Source organism: Scomber japonicus, chromosome 11 (assembly GCF_027409825.1).
Source record: "Scomber japonicus isolate fScoJap1 chromosome 11, fScoJap1.pri, whole genome shotgun sequence".
Classification (NCBI taxonomy): Eukaryota; Metazoa; Chordata; class Actinopteri; order Scombriformes; family Scombridae; genus Scomber; species Scomber japonicus.
Window position 1 is genome coordinate 24,231,333 of NC_070588.1, and position 23,345 is coordinate 24,254,677.

The following is a 23,345-nucleotide window of genomic DNA, read 5'->3' on the forward strand; positions in this document are numbered from 1 at the left end:
CTTCCTTGTTAGACTCAACCAACAGTCCAAAGCGTGAAGCTATTTAATTTACTCTCATATATAACAAAGGAAATCCTCACATTCTAGATGCTGGAACCAGAAAATGCATTTTGACTTAATACATGACAAAAAATGATAATTCGATTATCAAATATATCAACTAAACAATTAATTTGGCTAATCAGAAAAGACGTAGTGTATCTTAAAACCTTGAGAAATAGCCTAAAAGTAAATCAGCCATGCGTGAATGTCTTGACACCGCTAGAGGCAAGAACTGCTCCTCTCATACCCAACAAATCCAGCTCTCTTGATCCTATATAATAATCAGTGTGATCTCCCATTATGGTTTTGTATATGCCTGCTTCATCCAGTGTAACTTGCCAGTGTGTGTGTGTGTGTGTGTGTGTGTGAGTGTGTCCGTGTCCCTACAGTGAGCCTGTAGTCTACAGCAGTGTTTTCTGCGTTTAAGTTGACACAGCTGGTGGGCAGGATGTCAGCTTCAGGCCTCTGTCTCTGTTTGTAATTCTCCCCTTAGAGAGCAGCCTTCCTTTGCTATAAATAGCCTTCGCGTGTGTGTGTGTGTGTATGTGTGTATGTGTGTGCGTGTGTGTGTGTGTGTGTGCCCCACCTCACCTCCGTGTATGCCCAGAGTGAATGATGTTCGTCCACACAGCATTTCCATCTCCGCGCATGTTTGTGTGTGTGTGTGTGTGTGTGTGTGTGTGTATGTGTATGTGTGTGTGTGTGTGCGTGTTTTATCTTTCCCCGTGTCCACTGTTCCATGTCTGGCTGTATTTGCTCTGTATGTCCTCTCCGCGTTCTGCGTGTGTTAATGTGTACAAGATGATGGCGGTCATAATGATGATGAGTGTGTGTACTGCGTCGCACGCGGAGAGATGGTTTGATTTGATGTGACACACGCGCGCACACACACACACGGGCACATACACACACACGCATTAGTTCTATAGGAGACAGGAAGATCTAATTTCTCGCTGTCTTTCTATCTTTCCATCGCTGAGTTTCTTAAATGTTCCAATCCATTTTCACCCTCCCATCTGTTCCATCTTAGCCTTATCATCCCTGTCCTCTCACCCTATGGTACACTACTTTTTTTTTTAGCTTCTACACCTCCTCGTGTTGCGCTCGAAAACCACGTCGAAATGTCCCTGGTGTGTGCAGAGTGAGAATACGATGATGCAAGTCTCTTTAAAGCTAGTCAAACTCGCACGGCCGAAGACATATATGTGTTTAGCTGACTTTCTCAAAGTTCAGCAGATGGCCAAAAGGCAGCACAAGCAGTCAATGAGATGTTGTCTCTTTTTTTTTTTCTCTCTCCCCTCTTTCACTTTTCGTTCTTTCCCTCCTTCTCCCTGTCCGCCTCGTCCATCGTTCTTTTTTTTTCTCTCCGACTCAAAGGATGGGGATGAGTGAGAGTGATGTGTTTATAGCTCTTCAGAGAAATGAGGGGTGTGTGTGTGTGTGTGTGTGTGTGTGTGTGTGTGTGTGTGTGTGTGTGTGTGTGTGTGTAATAGCTTTCCTTTCTTCTCCACTTTTTGGCCAATTCCTTGTCTCCCATGCATAAAATTGGAGCTCAGATTCACACACACACACACACACACGCACACGCATAAACAGCGCACACTTTTTTATCTTTGACAGTTTCCTGTAGATAAATACGCGAGGGTGTTCTGCATGTGAGGGCGAGACGCAGTGTATGAGCAAGATTGAAGCTTTGTGTTATTGTATGATGAAACCTTTCACTGATACAACTGTGTTTTTTTTTTGTTTTTTTTCATTTTCTCCCTCCAGACAAGTATAAAGGAGGGATTGTTGCTGAAACAGACGAGCTCATTCCAGAGGTGGAAAAAGCGCTACTTCAAACTGAGAGGCCGAACTCTCTACTACGCCAAAGATGCCAAGGTACGCCTACAGAGTACATTACAGTGTATCCCAGGTTAAAGTCTATAAACTGACTCACTTAAGATGGAAAAGCACAAGCTGCCAAATTGCCATTAGTGTTGATCCTCAATTTCTTCCCTATAATCCCACTAATTAATTGCTTTAGTGCCTATAAACAAGCCATCTTCTGCACAGCAACCCACTCTTAAAGGCTGATTCTTTTGTATACCCATCAGTTTGATATATTCTCATGTCCTTAATCACTCAAATTGATGTATCATCATCTTAATTTCCTTCTTCCTTTCAACAGAGGCTTTGCCATTACTTGTCTCTTTTTATGTACATCTCTTTTCTTAGGCTTTGAACTTCTCACTGTTACTGACATCTCTTTACCCTTTGCTTCTAACCTCCCTGGTCTGTAACGTGTGTGTGTGTGTGTGCGTCCGCACGTGTGTGTCTGCACACATACCAGTCTGGCAGTGCCCTGGCACGCTGGCAGGAGCGGGCGCTTCGCAGAGTGTCCAGGAGTCGTGTGTGCTGGCGAGTTCTGTCCGTGTGCTGGACGGGCGCACAGCGCTCCCCCCCACCTCTGGGTGCCAGCGGATCTGAGGAAGGCCTAGTGAGAATCCGGGTCAGCACAGCACAGCCAGGGGCCAGACCACCACAACAGCCCAACCATTGGCTCCTTTACCTTTACACTTGTACATGTTAGTGCTGCATTCATGCCATAAGGCGCCACTGGGTCAAGACAAAATGACAAATTATTATTCAGATTAAGGAAATTAAACTCTTTCAACACACTCCATACTTTCCACTGACAAGTGCTTCTCAGAGGAGGTGAGCAATTGTTCACCACCTTTTCTAAATAAGTCCAGAACTTATTTATCACCATATGACATGAATGCACTATATATTATATAAGTATGATCCCAGGTTGGACAGCGAAACACATGTGTTACTGTGACTGTAAGGCCACTTCTGCATCAATTATCCACCTCATTGAGGCTTGTGGCTTTCACTGTTATACACTGTGTCTTGCCTGTCCTTCCTGCAGCTTACTGTCTCTAGATGGCCATGCTGGATAAATGAAAAGAATAAACTTAGTGAAATATATACTTTATAGTCTTGGTTGTGTGCTATGGTAAGGATTAGTCATTTACAATATAATTGGAACATAATAATTGAATGGCTTTTTTTTTGTCATGGCCAAAAAGTGACGTTAGCATCTCTCTATATACATTTATATACAGTGTAAGTTCCCATTCCTCACATGTCCGTCCACTCTGGTGTCTTGAAGGTGGCCTGGCTGGCTGTGCTGCCCTGTGCTTAAGAAGCCTGACCTCCTCATTGATCCATCAGGGAGGCTACATCTCAGCATTGCAGTTTGTCCTAGTCGTTGCTTTTTTTTCCTCTTCTTTGTCCTGATTTAAGGACATAAAGACACAGTTAAAGATAGTCATTAGTATTATTTATGGATTCAGGTTAAAGCAAGCCATTTACAATATAACAGCTTGAAATAACCACATGGTCCAGTGTAAAAAAAGAAAAAAAAAAGAAAGAAAGGGTGAAAGGCGAGAGAGGAAGTATAGGCAGTAGGAAAAGGCTTGTTGAGGTTTGCTGAGATGCAGCTGCTGAGCTAAGCTCTGGATCTATGGGTAACAGAGGGTCTGGATGCTTGTCTTTGTCCACCATTCACTGTCAGCTTTCATTACAGCTTCCCTCAAGACAGTTGTGCCCACATATACTCTCAACTGTGTGTGTGTGTGTGTGTGTGTGTGTGTGTGTGGGTCAAAAGAATGAAAGTAATCACACACATATAGCACACACACATGATGCAATAGTATAGTAGCCAAGAGCGATGTAACAGGGGGGCAGTATTTGTGTTGGCACGCCATTCATACTTAGGCCCTCTTGGCAGACACTCCATACACACATTCACACACACTTGTAGGCATATGTGGAAGTGCTGAGACACATGCTCCCACCACACACACACACACACACACACACGCACACACTTGCACACACACACACACACACACACACCAAGTGTTGGCTGGTGTCCCTCTCCAGCCAGGCTTAGGGAAAGCATCGTTAACTGGGCATTCCCTCTGACAGCTGCAGAAGCCCTTCTCTTCCCACACACACACACACACACACACACACCCACACACACACACACACACACACACACACACACACACACACACATACACACACAAACATACACAGTCAGAGGGCATTCCTTTGACGGCATCGGCTTTTGGCCCGCGGCTCTTTAAGAGCTCAGCTGTGTGGCTTACGCATCACAGCTCTGTTAGGATATCATGTTCTTGTTTGTAGACTCTGGCTCTCCTTTCTGTCTGTCTGCTGGCTCTATTGGATAGAGATGGCTCCAGCTCCTCCACCACATAGAAATTCAATAAAACATATTAGCGTTCACTGTCATGTTGTTTTCGCACTTTTCTCATTTAGGTGCAGAGTCAAAACAGAGAGAAAGCCACAGCATAGATTTGTATTGCTGTTGTGTTGTGGTGAAGTGCATTTCCTGGCAGATGGAACAAACTGAGTTATCCTCAAGAGGACCGGATAAATTGTACTCATTGTTCTTGATCTCAATGTTTCTGAGCAATCAGTTTCTCCTCTGCACTTTCTTAACCCCTTCAGACTCATCCATTGTAATGGACATCAAATATTTATGAGTCTCAGCCAATAAAAGTGCATTTTTTAAAAATATGACTGCTGTCAAGTGACTAAATAGACTCGACTAAGTAATAAATGTCAAATTTTGACTCATAGTGTGAGCTGGCAGTAATGACATTAGACAAGGATGGTAGACAAAACAGGACAGAAGGGGGGAAAAAATGGGGGGAAAAAATCTTATTAGTGGAAAGTAATTGGTTTGAAGAGGTTAATAATGACACTCTTTCAGGATGACAATATTTCCTCCTCCTCATCAAAAATAAACCTCTAAGTGGTCCACCAAATTTAGATCTGTTTATTCATAATGTAATGCCCTCCATGACATGCGTGGGTCAGAACCTCGGCAAAAGCTGAAAGCACATCTGTTGTTTCCTTTATTTTTTTCCAAACCCTGCAATTCCTCAAGCTTCCTTTTTACATTGTATCATTTACTGCAAATTATAGGATATAGATGATACTCATTTAGTGCCATTTTCCAGCCTTGAGAAGTATTTTGGAAGTGTTGCATTATCCAAAAATAGATGTAACTGCAAAACAATAGTGTGGGTTATGTTTTTTTTAATATGACGGGGGTTTAACTACTTCCCTTTCATGTCTGTCTTTTCATGACTTTTGCCCTAGCTTCCATTTAATACTGAGAGCTTTCATCTGCCCATTCTAGGTCTGCTTTGCTGTGACCAGTCACCATCCTCTTCATACTTTAGTAAAGAAATTGCAATAAGCTAAGTACAACCCTGCATTACAAATATTATCCAAAGACTCATTCTCTTGTTCTCTTTTGTGTCTCTGTCTTTCTATCCACCTTTTTGTGGACTTTCCTCTTGTCTTTCGCCCCCTCCGCACTTCCTCTTTTCTGCAGTCCCTTATCTTTGACGAGGTGGACCTATCCGATGCCAGCGTTGCAGAGTCCAGCACAAAGAATGTCAACAACAGCTTCACAGTGAGTGCAATTGTCATCTTAACACCCACACACAAACACTGGGTGGCGGGCTGGGTGTGGGGGGCTGGAGGGGGGGGGGGGGGGGGGTGGTCACGTGCAGAGGCACTTGTTAAGCAATGAGACTTGAGTGTGTCACAGCATGTTGTTGGTGAGTAGCATTATGTGTGCAGTGTAGATCCCCCATATTGCCATAGTGATAGTTTCATTTTATGGTAACTGATCATCATAAAAATGACAATTCATTTCTTTCATTATTGTATGTTTTGGTCAGTTTTAGGTTGGATGATTGATCTGGTGTTTGAAAACTAATAGATGCCATCTTGATTTACTGAAGTCACTGTACTCAACTTTAGATGTCAAAGAATGAACAGTTGATTTAAAGCTACAGTATGTACATTTTTGAAATATAAAATATGCTTTAAAACATATCTTAATGTGGAGAGGTGTTATTAAAGACCTCTGTAACACAGGCTCATTGTACAGCCCGGCAGCAATACAGAGATATGTCTGTCTCAATTTTTGAAGTGAGCCTCTTCGATCTAGCCAATCAGAGAAGGCCCAAGTCAGAAGAGGGAGGTCTTAGGTATTAATCAACAACGCACTTCTTGCCTTCATATAAAGATAGACATAGCAAGGTGTGACATCAGAGTTGCTGCTTACAGCCGGTGCCATCTTTTCTGTTTGGAGCCAGGGCCTAGCGTTACCTACTTTAGCCACATTGTGGTACAAGTGCAGGTGTCTTACTCAAGTAACATTTAACTCACCAAAAATTGTAACAATAGTCCGACTCAGTGCGAGTACCATAGCCAGGGAGGGCAGCAGGTGAGTGAACTGTCAATCAACCCCCACATCAAAGTTGGTATAAGCCTTCAAATCTTATTAACATAGCAATCATTTCCAAAATGACCACCAGCACACTTATTAGAGGCCCTGAATTTAGCAATAGAGATGATAACATCTTGTTGAAAAAGTTATTGATTTAGTATTTCTCGAGAGAAGTAGATCGAAGCCAGCATTGCCCTTTTTAAAGTACTTGGCTTCAGTCTCAAGCCATGGTAGTTTCTGCTTGGTCTCATGCTAGCACTAAATTGGTTTCCAGAACTTGCGTAATGTAGCTTGGACGAACATCATCAAAATATGTCATCATAATCAGTGTCCCTCCTTTTTTTGTGATACTTACATTTTTCTGCCCCCTGTGGAGATCAGAATAGTACATCTTGAGTTGATTCAATGTCTCCGCAGCCCTCTGATTGACAGTATGTTCTATTTTTAGCACTGAATGATGTCTCAGGGATGACCTAAGCTGGTTTGAGCACGTTTTTAAAATGCCAAAGCTATTCCATGGAGTCCTATTAATTGCATATTGACAACAGGTACTTGTGTTTTCTAATCTGCACTCAGTCACAGTGGACAACACTTATAGCCATTATGCATGCAGCTAGAGATCCATCAGGGTTTACAGGAAAGCAGCATTTGCCCTTTTTAGGAAAATGATTCACCTAGCGTATTGTACACCTAAAAATACCAGTCCTGGTTATATTTAGATGATAATTTGATACATTACCCAGTGTTGCTCTGTATGTTATGTCATATGCTGCTCAGAACACATCTACCATGAGAAAATGAGCGATGTTACTATGAATGGATGCTCGTTCGGGAAGAAGAATGAGCAGCTGAGTTGCGTGAGCGTGTGTGGGAAGTGGAGGCACATGAATACGAGTATTATGAGCGGCAAGGATCCAAACAGACAGTGCAAGAGCTAGTAGTGCCTTGTCCTTTCTATAAATGTCTCTCCTCTCCCTGGGTGTTGCTATAATAAGAAACAAGGGGGAGGAGGAGGTAGGCAGGAGAACAGTGCCCAGAGGAGAGCACGCAGCTATTTATAGCAACTCCTTGAAATGCTTCGCTGGCTGCTTAGGATGGCTTAACGTCAGCCAGATTCATAAATAAGATTAAATGCGCTTGTCACATGTGTGTACGGTCATGACTGTATGTGTTTGTGTGTGTATGAGATGTGGAGTTCATAAACAAGCCAAGTTATTTGTCCATGCTCAACATGTCCTTATGAGCATCAGCGTGTCACAGACATGGGGAGAGGGAGGTGAAGGAGAGGGGGATGATGATGAATGAGGAAAGAGCGGAGGAAGTGAGGGAGAGGATGAGCACAAGGACAGAAATACAGACAAATAGTTGAGCAATGTACACCCAGATGGAGATGAAAGAAGAGCGTAAAAGGAATACAGCACATTACAAGAATGATTGATGGGTGAATGACTGCAGAGCAGTAGAAAATGGCAAAGGGAAAAGACACAGCAAGGTAGCGCACTAGAGGAAATCCTGGAGTGATGTCACACCGTCGCTGACTGCACTTGCACACATACTCCCAAGGGGGGAAAAGAGAAGGAGAGAGGTTGAGCGAGAGAGCGAGGCAAGAGCGAGCGCTGAGAGTCGGGAGAGGAAAGACGGACGCAGATGAAAAAAGAAGGAGAGTGGAGAGGAAATGAAGACAGATGCGACTGAGCTGGAAGGAGCAGTGAAACATAAAACCAAAGGTAACGCGACCTCCTGCTGAGTGGTGTAGCTCACCTGCAGCAGCTACACGCACACATGCAAATCTTTCGAATGTGAATCAACCCAGACACAGTCACGCACACCGACAGGGGGAGACCAGGCTTCATCAGACAGGTTATGCGATCATGAGCGAGAGGGAAGGAAGGAAAGGGGTGGTGGTGGTGGTGGGGGGGGTTGGGGTTGGCAGGGGGGGGTGGCAAAATAGAGGGAGAAGGAGGGAGAGAGAAAGACCACTGCAGTGGAGGCATTGCAGAGCTTTGCTCCGACTGTGCAGAGTATTCAGCAGTCTCCGTCTGGCTTTGTCTGTCCCGCTGTGTCTGTCTGTGTGTCTGTGTGTCTGTCTGTCGGTCGCCCCTCTGAGGATGAGTGATGCTGCGATGCTGCTGGCGTCCTCTATGCAGGTTGGTGCTACTTTGAGTGATGTGACGGTTTGAACGAGCAGTTGACTCATGCCAGGACTGAGATGCCATAGCGATACATGCTCAGTTGTGTTGGACTCTATGCAGATGTCTGCCCTGCGTGGTTAACACGTGTGCATGTGCTTTCTCAGAGCGGACACAAAGGACCCCCGTTGGAGTCCTTTAGAAAGAATGGGACCTACCAGCATCATAGGGAATACTTTAAAGGCACTAGACTTTAATTAGGCTTTCATCGTCTCATTCTTTCTGCTTTTCTCTAGTGTATTGTACAGAGTAGACAGGCATATGCTTATTATAAAGGCTTCAGCAGTAACTATTATACAAAATGGGTCTCTGTCACTTAACTACAAGGCATCTGTGGCATCTTATTTGTTTATTTAATAGGGACAATACAAATACACGCTTTTACATAGAAAAAAGAAATGCGACAGATGTAATGTATAAAGAGTGGTTTTAATGAGTTATATAGGGGTGAAAGTGTTTGTGTGTGTATGTACATGTAGGCGTGTACATGTATGGGATCCATTCAGCGCTCACATCCATGTTGTTGTTGTTGTTGTTGTTGTTTAAGCCAGTGTTTTGCTCGTGCATAGGAAAGGAGCCTGCGTGAATATAGGATGAGGCAGTGTTGCTGTAGCGCGGAGCGGTAGCACCAGCACCTTGAAGTCCACGTGAGAGAGAGAGCGCAGCCCACCCCACCAAACCCAGAACTCATTACACATTCAGCAGGGACGCGCCGCCTCTCTCACTGACTCACTCACGTTTATTAGATTGGCTCGGTTATTACTGCCCACTGTAAACCCATGAAATGAATCTCAAGGAAATTCCGCCCAGCTTTCGAATCGTGCACATCAGCGCTCCGATTTGTCGCGTGGTTAATAAGTCTGAATGCAAAAGCTGCAGACAATTACTGTGCGTGTTTGTGTTTGTGTTTGCTTGTGTGTGTTTGCTTGTGTGTGTGTTTGTGTGTTTGTGTGTTTGTGTGTGTGTGTGTGTGTGTGTGTGTGTGTGTGTGTTATAGGGAGTGAGCAGCTGTGACTGTTCCGTTCCACCTCCTCTGCTATTGTGCTGCAGGTCCCAGAGGAGACTGTATTTCTATCATGCGCCTTTGCATGTGCGTCTGTGTGTGCGTGTATGACAACAGTGACGGGTGTCCCTCATTATCAGTTCATCGTTATGCTATTTTCCTCTCTCCGAAAAAACTAATGAGACTTAAGACCACATGCTCTGGTAAAATTTCAGATGTAGGTGCCGTTGAGTATCTTGTTGTCATGTTTCACACACTCGTATGATATATACAGATCTGAAGGTCAGTCGTCGAGGGAGGTTTTCCATACTTGAGGGATGCCTAGAGCCATTTTTGGAAACGGCTGTTCCTGTTTCCCCTGGCAACCAATTTATTACTACCCCCGTTGCAAAGACACAGAACACAAGCAGAAAGACAGGATGATCTATGTCCAAAGGGATCAGTTTGCACACGGGCATACATATATATACACACACACACATACACACACACACACACACACACACGCTAATCCTTTCCACTGTTCCTGATGGAAGCTTGTATTGTGATGAGAAAAAACATACAATAATCTGAAGAGAGAGAGAGAGAGAGCAATAAAAGAGAGAAAGACCAATCACTCTTTACATGGTGAAAGAGTGTTACAGTAACAGCTGATCGGTTGGAGACTTAAATATGAACTGCAAACACTCAACACACAAGCAGCTGAATAAACTCTCTCACACACACACCCTCACTAATTTGGGAGTCGTTGTCTCCACTTATATAATAAAGGAGGAAGAATGCTGATGTGATTAGCTTTAATATCAAGCGAGGGCAGGGAAAGGACAAATATCACACACAAAAAAACACTCCCACACACACTGGTCATACACACGCAGAGCTCACAGGGACATGACATGACATGTTGTTTTTAAGACTTAGGAGTAAGCTCATATTGATAAAAGGTCATGGGATGGATTAGGGATGAGTGACTTATCAAGGAACATTTTTTTCTTTATTTCTTTATTTTTTTTAAATCTTTTTTTTACCCTTGATTAACAGAAAGAAAGAACTGTAAATGAGAGTTATGCTAGATGGCAGCTTTTCATCCATTGTCCCTGGCCAGATGTTAACATGGCAAGATGCTCTACACCAAACAGACCAGCATCCACTCCCCAGTTTTCATCCAACTATTTTCATCATTGTTAAAGCTGTCAAATAGACTATAATGTCAAAAAATAATTAAAACTGTCACCATTTGAAGGGAGATAGCATGTAATCAGACTCTCGTGTTAAAAAGCCACGTTTTCTGTATCATTTCTAGCTTTTGAAATATTAAAAGGCACTGTAAGTACTGTGGTATGTTGTCGAATATTTAATTATTTATGAAAAATAAAAGATTAACCAGATGCATGATTGCACCCTGGTTTGCACTGATTGGTTGACTTGATTGTCATCTGCTGTGTTATTAGTTCACTTTGGTAGACTATTGTTTCATCTAAGTCGATGCCCAGTGTTCACAACTCTCCGCCTGATGCTGCTTTGCATCTTCACACCTCGAACACAGGCGCCTTCTCTCATGCAGACTCCCATCGAAAATTACTGACATCCTGCCGCTTCTTATCTCTTAATGGCTGCATGTGGGAGTGCAGTGTTAATGACAACAAGAGGTGAGAGGCCAGGAGTCAGGCAAACAGTATAACTATGTACTGTAGCCTCTACTGCATTATATACTTTGTGTGTTTTATTCTTATTATATTGAATTGGTAATTTCCATAAAGCTGACTCCACTGGTATAGCATTTAATGTTGGAGGTAATTATGTATCTGTTAAATAATACAACGTATGTCACGTTCTACCACAGCTTTGTTTGTTGGGAACATGTGCCTCAATACCAGATGGTTAGCTTAATACAGGAGGCTTTATGCAGAAAGCTGTGTGGCTGCAGATATAACTTGAACACCCCAGCACACACACACACACACACACACGCACATGCACAGTAATGTTGGTGTTTGTTCTGCACCTGCTGTTTTCCACACCTTGTAAAAGCCTCAGGTGCTACTGGTCTAAACAGGACTCTGCGCTGAACAGAAAGAAGGGTGCGGAGAGGGGGGGGGGGGGGGTTGGTAGGAGAGCGGAATAGCCCTCTGAAAAAATGACTTACATCATCACAAAATCGTTCAGGGCAAAGAGAATACAGTTTCTTTACACTGTTTCACTCCACCTTTCTGTGACTGGTGTGAATGTGTGTTTAGTCTACAGGATGTGTAAACTGGGCAGGTTATTGCCTAAATGAGTGTAATTCAAGAATAGAATGAAATAAATAAAGAAAGAATACAACATATGGTGTGCGGCACACAATGAAACAGACCATATAATGGGAAGTTAATTACAGTTCAAGACTTTCACAAGACTTTCATTCACAAAAAAATGAATGCTGATTCTGTAAAAGCTGCGGTGTATATATAAAAGGAGATATATACAGCTCTACTGTCCCGTCATGAGGTGCTGATCAGTCAAATAGCTTTTGCCTGTATTTACAATATCAGAACAGCTGTAAAATATGCGTCTTTGGTCTCTGGCAGTTTATATTTCATGGTGTTCCTTTTTAGAGATGCAAAATATGGGAGGAGGAAATACAGTTTTAAACAAGTAGCCACAGCTTCTGATTTATCATTGATGACTGAGGGGGAAAAATTCAGTTGAAATGTAACATCTGGGAAAGCAGGTGCAAGTCTGAGGCGGTCACAAACAGCGACACCAGACATAAACTGTGAGCAATGAGATGACTTGCACTCACAAATAGTTGATATTAAGAGAATACTTCAGTAACAGCTGTAAACAATATCGCAGCAAAAAAATACAAGAGACTTTAAAGGAGCTCTCTGTTCATCATCACAATACCAAACCAAAGAACTGCAGTAGCCGCCTTTTACTTTTCACACATTTTTATCACTGTTCATTTGTGTCTCCTTTGACTTCCTGGTGAATGTGTGTTTTTATGTATGATTTTAATAGCTCAGTGTAATTTGATTGAAGCAGCCAATTAAATACATATTAAAAAGAGCAGTTTGATTACTGTTTAGAGCAATAATCTAGTACAAAATCCTGTGAAAATATTTGTTTTATAGCTCTCAGAGGCCCTTTTTATTGTTGATTTGATGACATTACACTATTTAGCTAATATTTGCTCCGTATGTTCTCTTCCCGTGTGTGCGTGTATGTGTGTTTGTGTGTCTATTCGGTTCTGTTTCTAAGGTGAAGAGAGATAACATAAGGACACGGTGAGTTAGAAAGAGTTGGAGAGAAAGAAGAGATGAGGGAGCATGAATAAGTGATGGGGTGTTGAAAGGGTGCTGTATGTCTGTAGGGTTATCTACAGGGAGACTGTCCTTTAAACACACATACACACACACACACACACACACACACAGGGAGGACAACAGAGGGGGAGGCAAAGGGGGAGAGAAGCTCTTAGCCTTTACTGAGGCGCTTCGCCTGTCAGCACATATCTGCCTCAAAGCAGCATGAAGAGCTAAGAGCGAGAGAAAGAGAGGGTTGAGAGAACAGGGGGGAAAAAATGCAGGAGTGAAGGAAAGGACCAACTCAAGAAGGTGTTAAGGGATGAGTGAGCGAGAGTTAATGAGAGAGAGAGAGAGAGAGAGGGAGGGGGCTTCTCATCCTTTCTCTTCCTTAAAGACAGAGTCGATTGCTCTCTTCTCTCAGTGGCACCGCAGGCTGAGGAGGAAAGCACAGAAAACCTTCATCTTTCTTTCTCTTTCCCCTTTTTTCTGTCTATCTAGAGTATCTGTATCACTCTCTCACCGGCGCTCATATCCCTCCACTCTCCCTCCAGGTGATCACTCCGTTCCGTAGGCTCATCCTCTGTGCCGAGAACAGGAAAGAGATGGAGGACTGGATCAGTTCGCTGAAGTCCGTCCAGTCCAGAGAGCATTACGAGGTAAGAGTCCCTTTTGCAAATCAACAGATAGACAGATCCATGCAAGTTTGTTGGTGTGTGTGTGTGTGTGTATATGTGTGTGTATATGTGTGTGTTTATGTGTGTTTGGTGAGCCTAAGCAGAGACAGATGGGGAGTGATAAGAGATAGTGCCGCAGGAACAATAGCTCTATGATTAGGCGTATCCTCTTTTGAAAACAAAAATGTAGCTTTTTCTTTTTTTCCTGAATAATCCTACAAGAGGATGTTTCTAGAAGTGAATGTACAAAGATAGTGTAGTATGATTACAAAAGGTTTCACCATCAGTGTTATCTAGACTTGGTGGTGAGACCAGATGGGCGTGTAAAGTGTTGTGGGAATTAGATTTGCATGTTATGTACTGTAGCATGATGTACAGCAATAGAAGCCATACACTCATATTCAGCTCCAGAGCTCCAGAGCACCACCACCATGGATGCACATAGACAATAACAGGTGCACTCTAGAGTCAGAGATACTGAGACACAGTCAAGAAGACACACAACAACTCACACTCATGCTGACTGTCATAAAGCATGTTTGATTCACTTTGATTTTGGTGACTCTAATGAATCACTAGTTAATAATAACAGGAGGGTGATGGTGTCAGCTGTCCAGTCAGATACCAAAACACCATATTAGTTCTTACCTTTGTTCTCCAAAACAATCCTTTTGGGATCTAGACAACATTTATAGCGATGTGCAACTGTGACAGACCTGTAAATGTTTCAAATATTCCACAGTCAGTGAAAGATGCAGCAAGAGTCTGAATCTAGGCTATGTGTTGACAGTGACAGGTTGTGGCGAGCGCAGGGAGAAGGGGAGCGCAGGAGGAAGCCAGTACTGCATGTTAATAGCTTTGATTTGGGAGGGAAATCTTATATAAGACCCCATCCCTCACCCCCTTACTTCACTGCAATGCAGCAGCACCCCCAGAGCTCACTCACCACAGGGTACACACATATGTACACGTGAATGCGCACACACACACCCCTGCCAAGATGTCAGCACAACCCGCATTTAATTACCGTGTTCTGTTATGTATCACGGGAAGAATTTTTTAGTGTCCCAGTTTATAAGCACCTGTTACAATTCTACTTATGAAACAAGAGCTGCATCCAGGGCTGCGCCAACTACTGCAGACGCAACGCCCACACTTGTACAATACACTACTCACATTAGCTCGCACTCCACAGTGGCTCCCCGTACTCTTGTGTACACAGAAGCGTTCAATTTTTCCTGACCAGGTGTCACTTTTCTAAAGTCGTGGAGCAGAAGAGTCACTAATGACTAGTGGAGCCAGCGGAGGGGTTTTTCCTTCAGAGCCCTGCTGTGTCAGGCAGTTTCCGAGGCAGTATCATCACGGGAATCAGATTCATTGCCAAATAAGTTTTCACATAGGAGAAATTTGCGTTGGTGTAGTGGTGCATAACAATTTGAAAAATAGAAAGTAAGAGAAAAAAACAAGCATCTGTACAAAGTGAGAAAAATATGGCTACCACAAAATTATTATTATTAGGAATGAATGGACTAAGACTGAAATGTGTTGAGTTATGTCTGTTGCTGGAAACAAGTAGACGCATGCATTTTTCTGTTGTTTTTTTATTAATATTTCATGATGTTAAACCCAGTAAAAAGTTTAGAAAAACAACACGCAGTAATTAGAGCCATTTGTAATATAAACCTACTGCAGATTCGACACAGTACTGTATATATTGTGTTATGATTATGATGATGTAGTGCACTGTGCTTGCCTTTTCTGTGACTGTCATCCCAGTGCTGCCAACCTTTTTTAACCTTTCCTTTGCCAGACGGCACAGTTTAATGTGGAACATTTCTCAGGGATGCACAACTGGTACGCCTGCTCCCATGCACGGCCCACCTTTTGCAACGTCTGTAAAGATAGCTTGTCTGGGGTCACGTCCCACGGCCTCTCTTGTGAAGGTAAGTGTAACAAAGATACGAGCACGACATACTGTCTTACTGTCATTATACACATGCACTGTTTTCTTACATAACACTCTTTAATCTGTGGCCTTTGGAAGCAGCTCTTGCTCATTTCTATATCTCATTACTGGTAATGCAGATGGACTAAGTGTCTGATATACCATAGCAACAAATCATTTGGAACTGCAGCCCTGTTAATTGACATATGGTACTATGTTGCATAAGCACCTGTGAGTCATTGAAATAAGAAAACTATGTTCATTGGATATGCTGGAGTGTGTGTTGTCTGTGTTGTAGAGTGGGATGCCAAAGCAGGAAGTAGAAGGAGTGAAAAGATCTTGTGGTGAACTGCCACATGTGTGTGTGTGTGTGTGTGTGTGTGTGTATATATATTCTGCCCGTATCCACATGTGTTTATGTCATACAGTGTTAGATAAGCATTGACTCGAGTTATCAGAACATCTCTCCATTCAACTATCATGAAAAAAAAAAATGTTCTTGTGAATGACGCCACATCTCCTCACCTCATCTGTGAAGGAACAGGGAAGAGGGGTGTTAAGGGGAATGGGCCATGGGAGGTTTCACACTATTTTTTGCTTTCTTTTAGCTGGTGTAAAGTGTCAGCGACAGACAGCAAATACTCACACGACTACCACATGCACATCCTCATCCTATTTTAATTTATGAGTGTTGGGCGGATCTCAACCGTATGTGTGCACACATTTTAACCCACACGTGCAGATACGTGTATGCCTGTTTAGCTGTGTGTGTATGTTTATTGGGGGCTGTGTGTGTGTGTGTGTGTGTGTGTGTGTGTGTGTGTGTGTGTGTGTGTGTGTGTGTGTGTGGGGCAGTAACAGCCTCTCCGCTCAGTGCTCATTATCCACTACAATGAAGCCCTCTCATATCCAGATCAGAAAGCAAAAGAAAGAACCATAGAGAGATGCAGAGAGAGAGAGAGAGAGGGAGAGAGAGAGAGAGAGGTAGGGAGAGAGAGAGGTAGGGAGAGAGAGAGGGAGGGAGAGAGAGACAGAGAGAGAGAGAGAGAGAGAGAGAGAGAGAGAGAGAGAGAGAGAGAGAGGACCAACTCATTAGAGCAACATCTAACTCTTCTGATCTAAATCAGTTCATTTCCATCTACACACACACACACACACACACACACACACAATTTTAACCAATAGGAAATGCAATTAAGATCGCTTCATCAAAACATGAGAGTCAGAGTTCACAATGGACACAAGGTAGTTAATGGAGCTTTGTATTGCCTTCATAGCCGTTCACTTGCACTTTCCTTTCAACATAGATTCATTTTATTCACTGTTAATATATATAACGCTAGGATATAGCTAGTTATAGATCCACACTGAGCACGGAAGTTGTTCGGTACAATCTCACAAGAGCTGACAGGTGACTGCAGGCAAACTGAGAGACAGTGAAAAGAAGAGTATCACCCATGAGAATTAGAGGAACAGTAGGTGATAATGGTGGAAAGAGGGAGAGAAGAAAAAAAAATAGACGCGAGGAGGAAAGTGTCTCTATTAAACGTAGAGAGCAGGCAGCCAAACAGTTTCACAGCAATCAGCACGGCTTAAATTTCCCTTCGATTTCCTGCGCAGGACAGTCGGTGGGGATTGATTTGTGCTACCTAGCTTCAAACACACACACACACAGGCGCACACACACACACACACATAGACAAACTCCTCTGCCTTTCTGTCTCTATTTCACCAACACATACACACAATGTTGTGCTCCAGTCTGCTTTGTGAATGCTCAGGGTTCAGTCTGGCCATTAACAGGCAGCGGTATCATGTCCTCTGTATTCTCATAATGTTCTACTAATGCTCTCTAACAGCATTTAGCGGTAGACTAGATTGAAACATCGATTGTTGCTCCCGGATATGACTTTGACTGAGTTTGTATATCTGTAGACTGCTTAATGACAAGATGTGTGTGTGTGTGTGTGTGTGTGTGTGCGTGTCAGTATTGTGTATGAGCAAGGGTGGGGTGGCTGGAAGCAAAGTTCCCCAGAGTACAGACATTATTCATGAGTCTCCTAAGTGCTTTATCCCTAATGGAGAAAAAGGCGAGAGCAATCTCTCTCTGCCTATACATCTTCATTGGGAAATATTCATGTTACAGTGTAATTACATTTTACTCGTGCTTCTTATTCAGAGCAACCTACATCAAGTACATTAGAGTCAAATGTGTAACTGCTTCTCCCAGTGTCACAGTCGGTAGCATCTCATGCATGCAAAGTGCGCCTATACCTTGACAACATTCATATTATAGTTTTAAAAGTTGCTTTATTGTATTCTTGTCTCATTCTTGTACTCATTGCTACTTAAGCTGTTTGTCAGGGATAGACAGACATTGTAGCTGAACACAAAGACAGGAGGGGGAACAGCTTGCCCCACTAAAGCTCACTAATGATGGAGCTTATTTCTAACAACAAGAACAAGAGGTGCTGTAGTTACTTTTTTTAACCTTTGGAAAACAACTAAGTTAGATGTTTCCCTCTGTTTCCATTCCTTATGCTGAGCTAAGCCCACTGCCTCCTGCTCCAGCTCTATATTTAACAACAGATATGAGAGTGGTATTGTGTTATTTTATCCAGACAGTACTGTACAGCAGGTATCTTGTAACATGGCGCTGGATCAATCGGTCCTGTGTGGTCCGAGGCTCAGATCTCTCTCTTAGCCTGACTTCCTGCTGCTGGATTGAGATAAATAGATTGAGACTTGTGATTTGGAGCGAAGTCCTCACGCCTTCCTTTTATCTGTCAGATACATAAGTGCAGAACAGGCTCAGAGAGGTTAGTAATTACGCCTACTGACATCTCATTAGGGCTTGATTCATTAGAACGCTGTACTTTGTGGGGTGTGTCTGTTTCTGAATCATGCATCAGTGTCCAATGTTTTTCAAGTTGTGGGGGGAAAAAAAACATCTATAAAAATCGATGACATTTTGCATTATGAGCCGTTAGCCTGAGAATGTTTAACAGTGACCTCTTAATTACCTCTACTATTATTATGATTATTATTTCTGTTATTTCTTTCCCTCATATAATTAACATTTTATTTGTTTTAAAATGAAATACAGTTTAATCAAAAAGAAAATAGAGTGAGTTCACAACCATTTACTGCAATGCAATTCATTTTTTATTCTTTTTACTCTTCAGCTGTATCCATCTAATGCAGCAATAAAATATGAAGCCACTGAGTGTGCTTGTAAAAGGTGGAAAACATGGTCAGACTGACAGATGTGTACCTGTTTGTGTTTTTCAGTGTGCAAATTCAAAGCCCACAAACGCTGCGCTGTCAGAGCCACTAATAACTGTAAATGGACGACCCTGGCTTCCATAGGGAAAGATATTATTGAAGATGAGGATGGGGTAAGTTTGTGTGTGTGTGTGTGTGTGTGTGTGTGTGTGTGAAATTATTCATTTGTTTATTTATTCTGGATTTTTTTTTTTTTTTTTTTTTTTTTTTTAAAGGTATTTGTGTGTTTCAGAGTTTCCCCACACTGTTACACATTAGGTCACCATGCCTTTAGGAACTGCTAACTAGTGTGAGAACGTGTTAGTCTTGTTTTCAGTGGAACATTTGTTACCTTTGGTGGTTGAAATGATGTTTTCAAGGCTTTTGCTCAGGCGAAGAAACAATAAAATTTAGAGGAAACATTGAATCACAATACTTGTATTGTTTTCCCAAAACAAAAGGCTTGTTTTAATTAAAGATAGTGAATATTGATGCAGAACTACAGCCACCATCTGCTCAACCCTGTTGTGTTTAAGTGTGTGTGATTCAATGTGTTTTTTGTTTTTTTTCATGTGCACGGATTTATCAGGGGATAAAGGGGAGAAATGTGCAACCAGTAGCAATAGAGAAAAGTGCTCCCATTAGACATGACGGATGAAAGTAGATAGCTCAAAGTGTTTCCTGTTTCTTGAACTTTGTGTGTGTGGAACCTGCAGATTGCTATGCCTCACCAGTGGTTGGAAGGAAACCTGCCTGTCAGTGCCAAGTGTGCCGTGTGTGATAAGACATGTGGCAGCGTACTGAGACTGCAGGACTGGCGCTGCCTGTGGTGCAAAGCTATGGTAAGACATCTGTCACATACGCATAAATTGTAAATGCTTAATTTGCCCCCTCGCTACATCACATTGGTATTTAAACAGAATGAAATGAAGTAGCTGATCATTTGAATCAGAGTTGTAAGGGCATTTAAACAACAGAAAGCTTAATCTCAGCATTGCATGTAGCGTGATTGTCTTTTATTTCAAATTGACTGAACTGTGTTGTTCAAATTCAATTTGCAGTTGCACAGTTAGGCCCTAACATTTCATAAACACATGCTGGTTATATGTTTCTCACTGTTGGATCTTGAGGGAAGGTCTAGTATTCTGTGGTCGTGTTTTCAGTTAGCCATCCATTCATTTGGTTTTCTAGCCAGCTGCCACCATGACCCAGACCCTGATAATCAGAAAGAATGGGTGGATGGTACTGGAATGATCTCTCACATTTATACTTTTGTTATTGTTATAACCATATTTCCTATTGACTAATTATTCGCAGTGGATGACCTACTGTAATAAGTCACTCAATTGCACACTACTGTTGTATTGTATATTAGGTTTGGTCATATTTTGATTTTTGTTTGTGGAAATGTGTGCATATACATGAATATGTATTTGGATGTATTGATTTTATGATAATCTATTTCTCACTTTTTTCATGGATAATGCACATACACCGGCATAAATGTACCAGTGTTAGCCAAATGAATAGCTTTCAATTGTTGAATTATCAATGTATTATCCAAGTAACAATAAAGCAACATGTAAAATAATTCATTATCCTGCTCCCTTTCAATCACCATGAATAGAAATGTTGGTCATTGCACTTGCACATCAGTGTGATAGAAATAACAACAAAGTCTTGAATGTTTCTGTCATATTTGCTGTTGTTGTTCTAGGTGCACACAGCCTGTATGGACCTGTACCCTCGCAAGTGTCCTCTTGGTCAGTGCAAAGTCTCCATCATTCCTCCTACAGCGCTCAACAGCATTGACTCAGACGGTAGGCACCACACACAGACACACACAAACTTACCTAAGTCACTTTTGGGGTATCTATGCAGACTTACATTCATTTCCTGGCTTTTCTCCCCAGTTGCATAAGCCATCCCCTTTCAAATGATATTAAGTCTGGTTTGCATCAAGTGACTGAAGTCATACCCCTCCACACGCATACAGACCAATGCAATCATGCTGACTCACTCGAAGGGTCAAAGGTTGATGCCAGATGTCACCTATGAGCAATCATTACATATCAGAAGTGAATAAATGAGATTTCATCCCATTTGGTCGGCTGATGCCTTCTCTCTGAACTTTGATCTTTTGCTCTGTCACATGGAAAGATGGTGGCAGGAAAGAGGAGAGGGCAAGCCTGATGATTCACTCTGGTGTGATCAACATCCATCCAGGCACACAATAATTCACACGCACACACACACACACACCCTTTTTCTCACCACCCACTTGACTTGCATGTGCTGGAAATGGAAAGACAATATTTTCCCGTCAAGTAATTGCTCTCAGTATCCAATTCCTGCTTTTTTATTAGCTTCCTGCTTGTCATAAGTGGTATTAGACAGAGGAACAGGGCACTGGTATGTGTTCCAGGAAACTGCCTGTTTCTTGTATAGCGAGGTGTTTAAAAATAGCCGTATCTGACAGGTCTGCTCACACCTTTATGAGGGCTTAAAATAGATCTGTGAAAAGAATATGCATGGGGAAGAATTATGATTAGATGCCTCCCAACTTGCAGCGAAAATGGACACACTTACTCAACATGAAAGTACACAAGTACCACAAAAGAAGAAGAGCTCTGCAGATGTCTGCAAAGCGCTTTGAGGCTCCCTTCAGGCTCAGTGTTCAACAAGAGGAGGGCAATAATGTATGTGTGTGTGTGTGTGTGTGTCTGTGTGTGTGTCTGTGTGTCTGTGTGTGTCTTATATTTATGTATGTATATATGTATGTATGTATATATGTATGTATGTATGTATATTGTTCATATACAATGACTCTGTCTCTGTATTTAAGTCCGTCTGTACACTTGTGTATGTGCGTATGCCAGAGACTACATTAAACCCATTCTAGATGGAAATCAGCACCTGCAAGACAGACTCAGATAAGCATGTGTGATTGGATTACTGTGGCAGAACTCAGCCTTACACACATACACACACACACATACACGCACACTGAGTGCACACACAGACCATTGAGTCTGTAAAAAGCTGGCATCGGCTAATTGGTAGATGGATAAAAGAGAAGCAGAGAGATGGAGGATGGGGAATCCAGATGAAAGGGAGGAGGATAAGACAAGAGCAAACAAAAACAAGAAGATGGGCAAATGGAAACAGAAGACACATCATTTGTCTTTCTATCTGTCCTTTTCTCACTCTGCATCTCCTCACGTGCCAGGACACCGTCAGCCCAAACGCGAGCTGGAAAGAGGGGGAGTTTGGTTGTAATTGGCTGGGGGGCAGACTGTAGCACGTGCTGAAGCATCGTGACTCTCCCCCTTCCCTCCCTTTCTCTCTCCTTCTCTTCCTCTCGCCCTCCCTCAATCCATCCTTGACAGACGAGATATGAGAGAGAGAGAGAGAGAGAGAGAGAGAGAGAGGGTAGAAAGAGAGATTAGAGAGCAAGAGGGGAGACGTGAAGACGGATGCAAAGGGGGAAAAGGAAAAGAGCGAGTGTCATGAGTGTCAGACACTCAAGCTAATATGCACAAAGCTGACAACACAGTGGGGGAGTGGTAGTGGGGAGGGGGTTCAGACTACGCTGCAAGCACAGAAACCTCTTGTTGCATTACCTCCCTACAGATTAGTGTATATATGCATGCATGTATGTATGTGTGTATGTCTGTGTGTGTGTGTGTGTGTGTGTGTGTGTGTGTTCGTGCTCTGTTGCCAAGCATGTGCCACACATTATTACGCTCAGTCTCACACACGCACTGGGACTTTGATGAGGTTGTTAAACGATGACAGAGTTGTTCCACGCCAGCCGCTTTGAGCTTTTACTCTGGTTACTGCTTATAGAGTGTTTAAAGGGTTAGTTCACCCAAAAAACACACAAAAGAGACTTCTGCTGCCACTCCAGTAAAGCAGAGGTGTGTGGAATACGTTGACAGGCCTCAAAGCATTAAACGCGTGTTTCATTTTTCCTTTTTTTCTTATAATCATTTCTCCTCAGGCTTCTGGAAGGCCACCTGTCCCCCATCGTGTGCCAGCCCTCTCCTTGTCTTCGTCAACTCCAAAAGCGGAGACAACCAGGGAGTGAAATTCCTACGACGCTTCAAGCAGCTCCTCAACCCAGCTCAAGTCTTCGATCTGGTCAACGGTGGGCCGCACCTTGGGTGAGGAAAACAAACTCAAACAAATTCTGATGTGTATTGACGCGCTCATACACATAAAACTTCAAATAAATATATGCATGCACTGCACTTCAAAGCCTACAGAATAACCAAGTGTGTATGTGTGTGTGTTTGTCAGTTTGCGCCTTTTTCAGAAATTCGACAACTTCCGGATTTTGGTGTGCGGAGGCGATGGCAGTGTAGGCTGGGTCCTCTCAGAGATTGACAAGCTCAATCTACACAAACAGGTAATACACAGCAACTTTTCCCTATTTCAGAAATAAGTGACTGTCACAAACGTATTACCCGCAATAGTTTGTACATCCAAAGGCATAAATTGCTAGAAGAGCTACAAGTAGATACAAATTCTTTGTCTTTGGTCAGTGTGCCAGTTCAGCTCTTTGCCTTTGCTTCTGGCCAGCTTACATAAAGACATACACGTATTATGAA

General features: G+C 42.7%; 1 protein-coding gene across 2 annotated transcripts in view; it reads left to right on the plus strand.

Moving 5' to 3' along the window:
- The window catches only part of dgkh (diacylglycerol kinase, eta), a 50,212-nt gene that overhangs the window by 9,111 nt on the left and 17,756 nt on the right, over positions 1 to 23,345 (plus strand). For both annotated transcript variants that reach the window (XM_053328368.1, XM_053328367.1), the window contains 10 exons: positions 1,813 to 1,923; positions 2,375 to 2,533; positions 5,465 to 5,545; positions 13,401 to 13,505; positions 15,334 to 15,466; positions 18,760 to 18,866; positions 19,449 to 19,574; positions 20,450 to 20,552; positions 22,736 to 22,898; positions 23,035 to 23,143. In XM_053328368.1, coding sequence (XP_053184343.1) covers positions 1,813 to 1,923; positions 2,375 to 2,533; positions 5,465 to 5,545; positions 13,401 to 13,505; positions 15,334 to 15,466; positions 18,760 to 18,866; positions 19,449 to 19,574; positions 20,450 to 20,552; positions 22,736 to 22,898; positions 23,035 to 23,143 — 1,197 coding nt within the window. The remainder of the gene's footprint in view (positions 1 to 1,812; positions 1,924 to 2,374; positions 2,534 to 5,464; positions 5,546 to 13,400; positions 13,506 to 15,333; positions 15,467 to 18,759; positions 18,867 to 19,448; positions 19,575 to 20,449; positions 20,553 to 22,735; positions 22,899 to 23,034; positions 23,144 to 23,345) is intronic.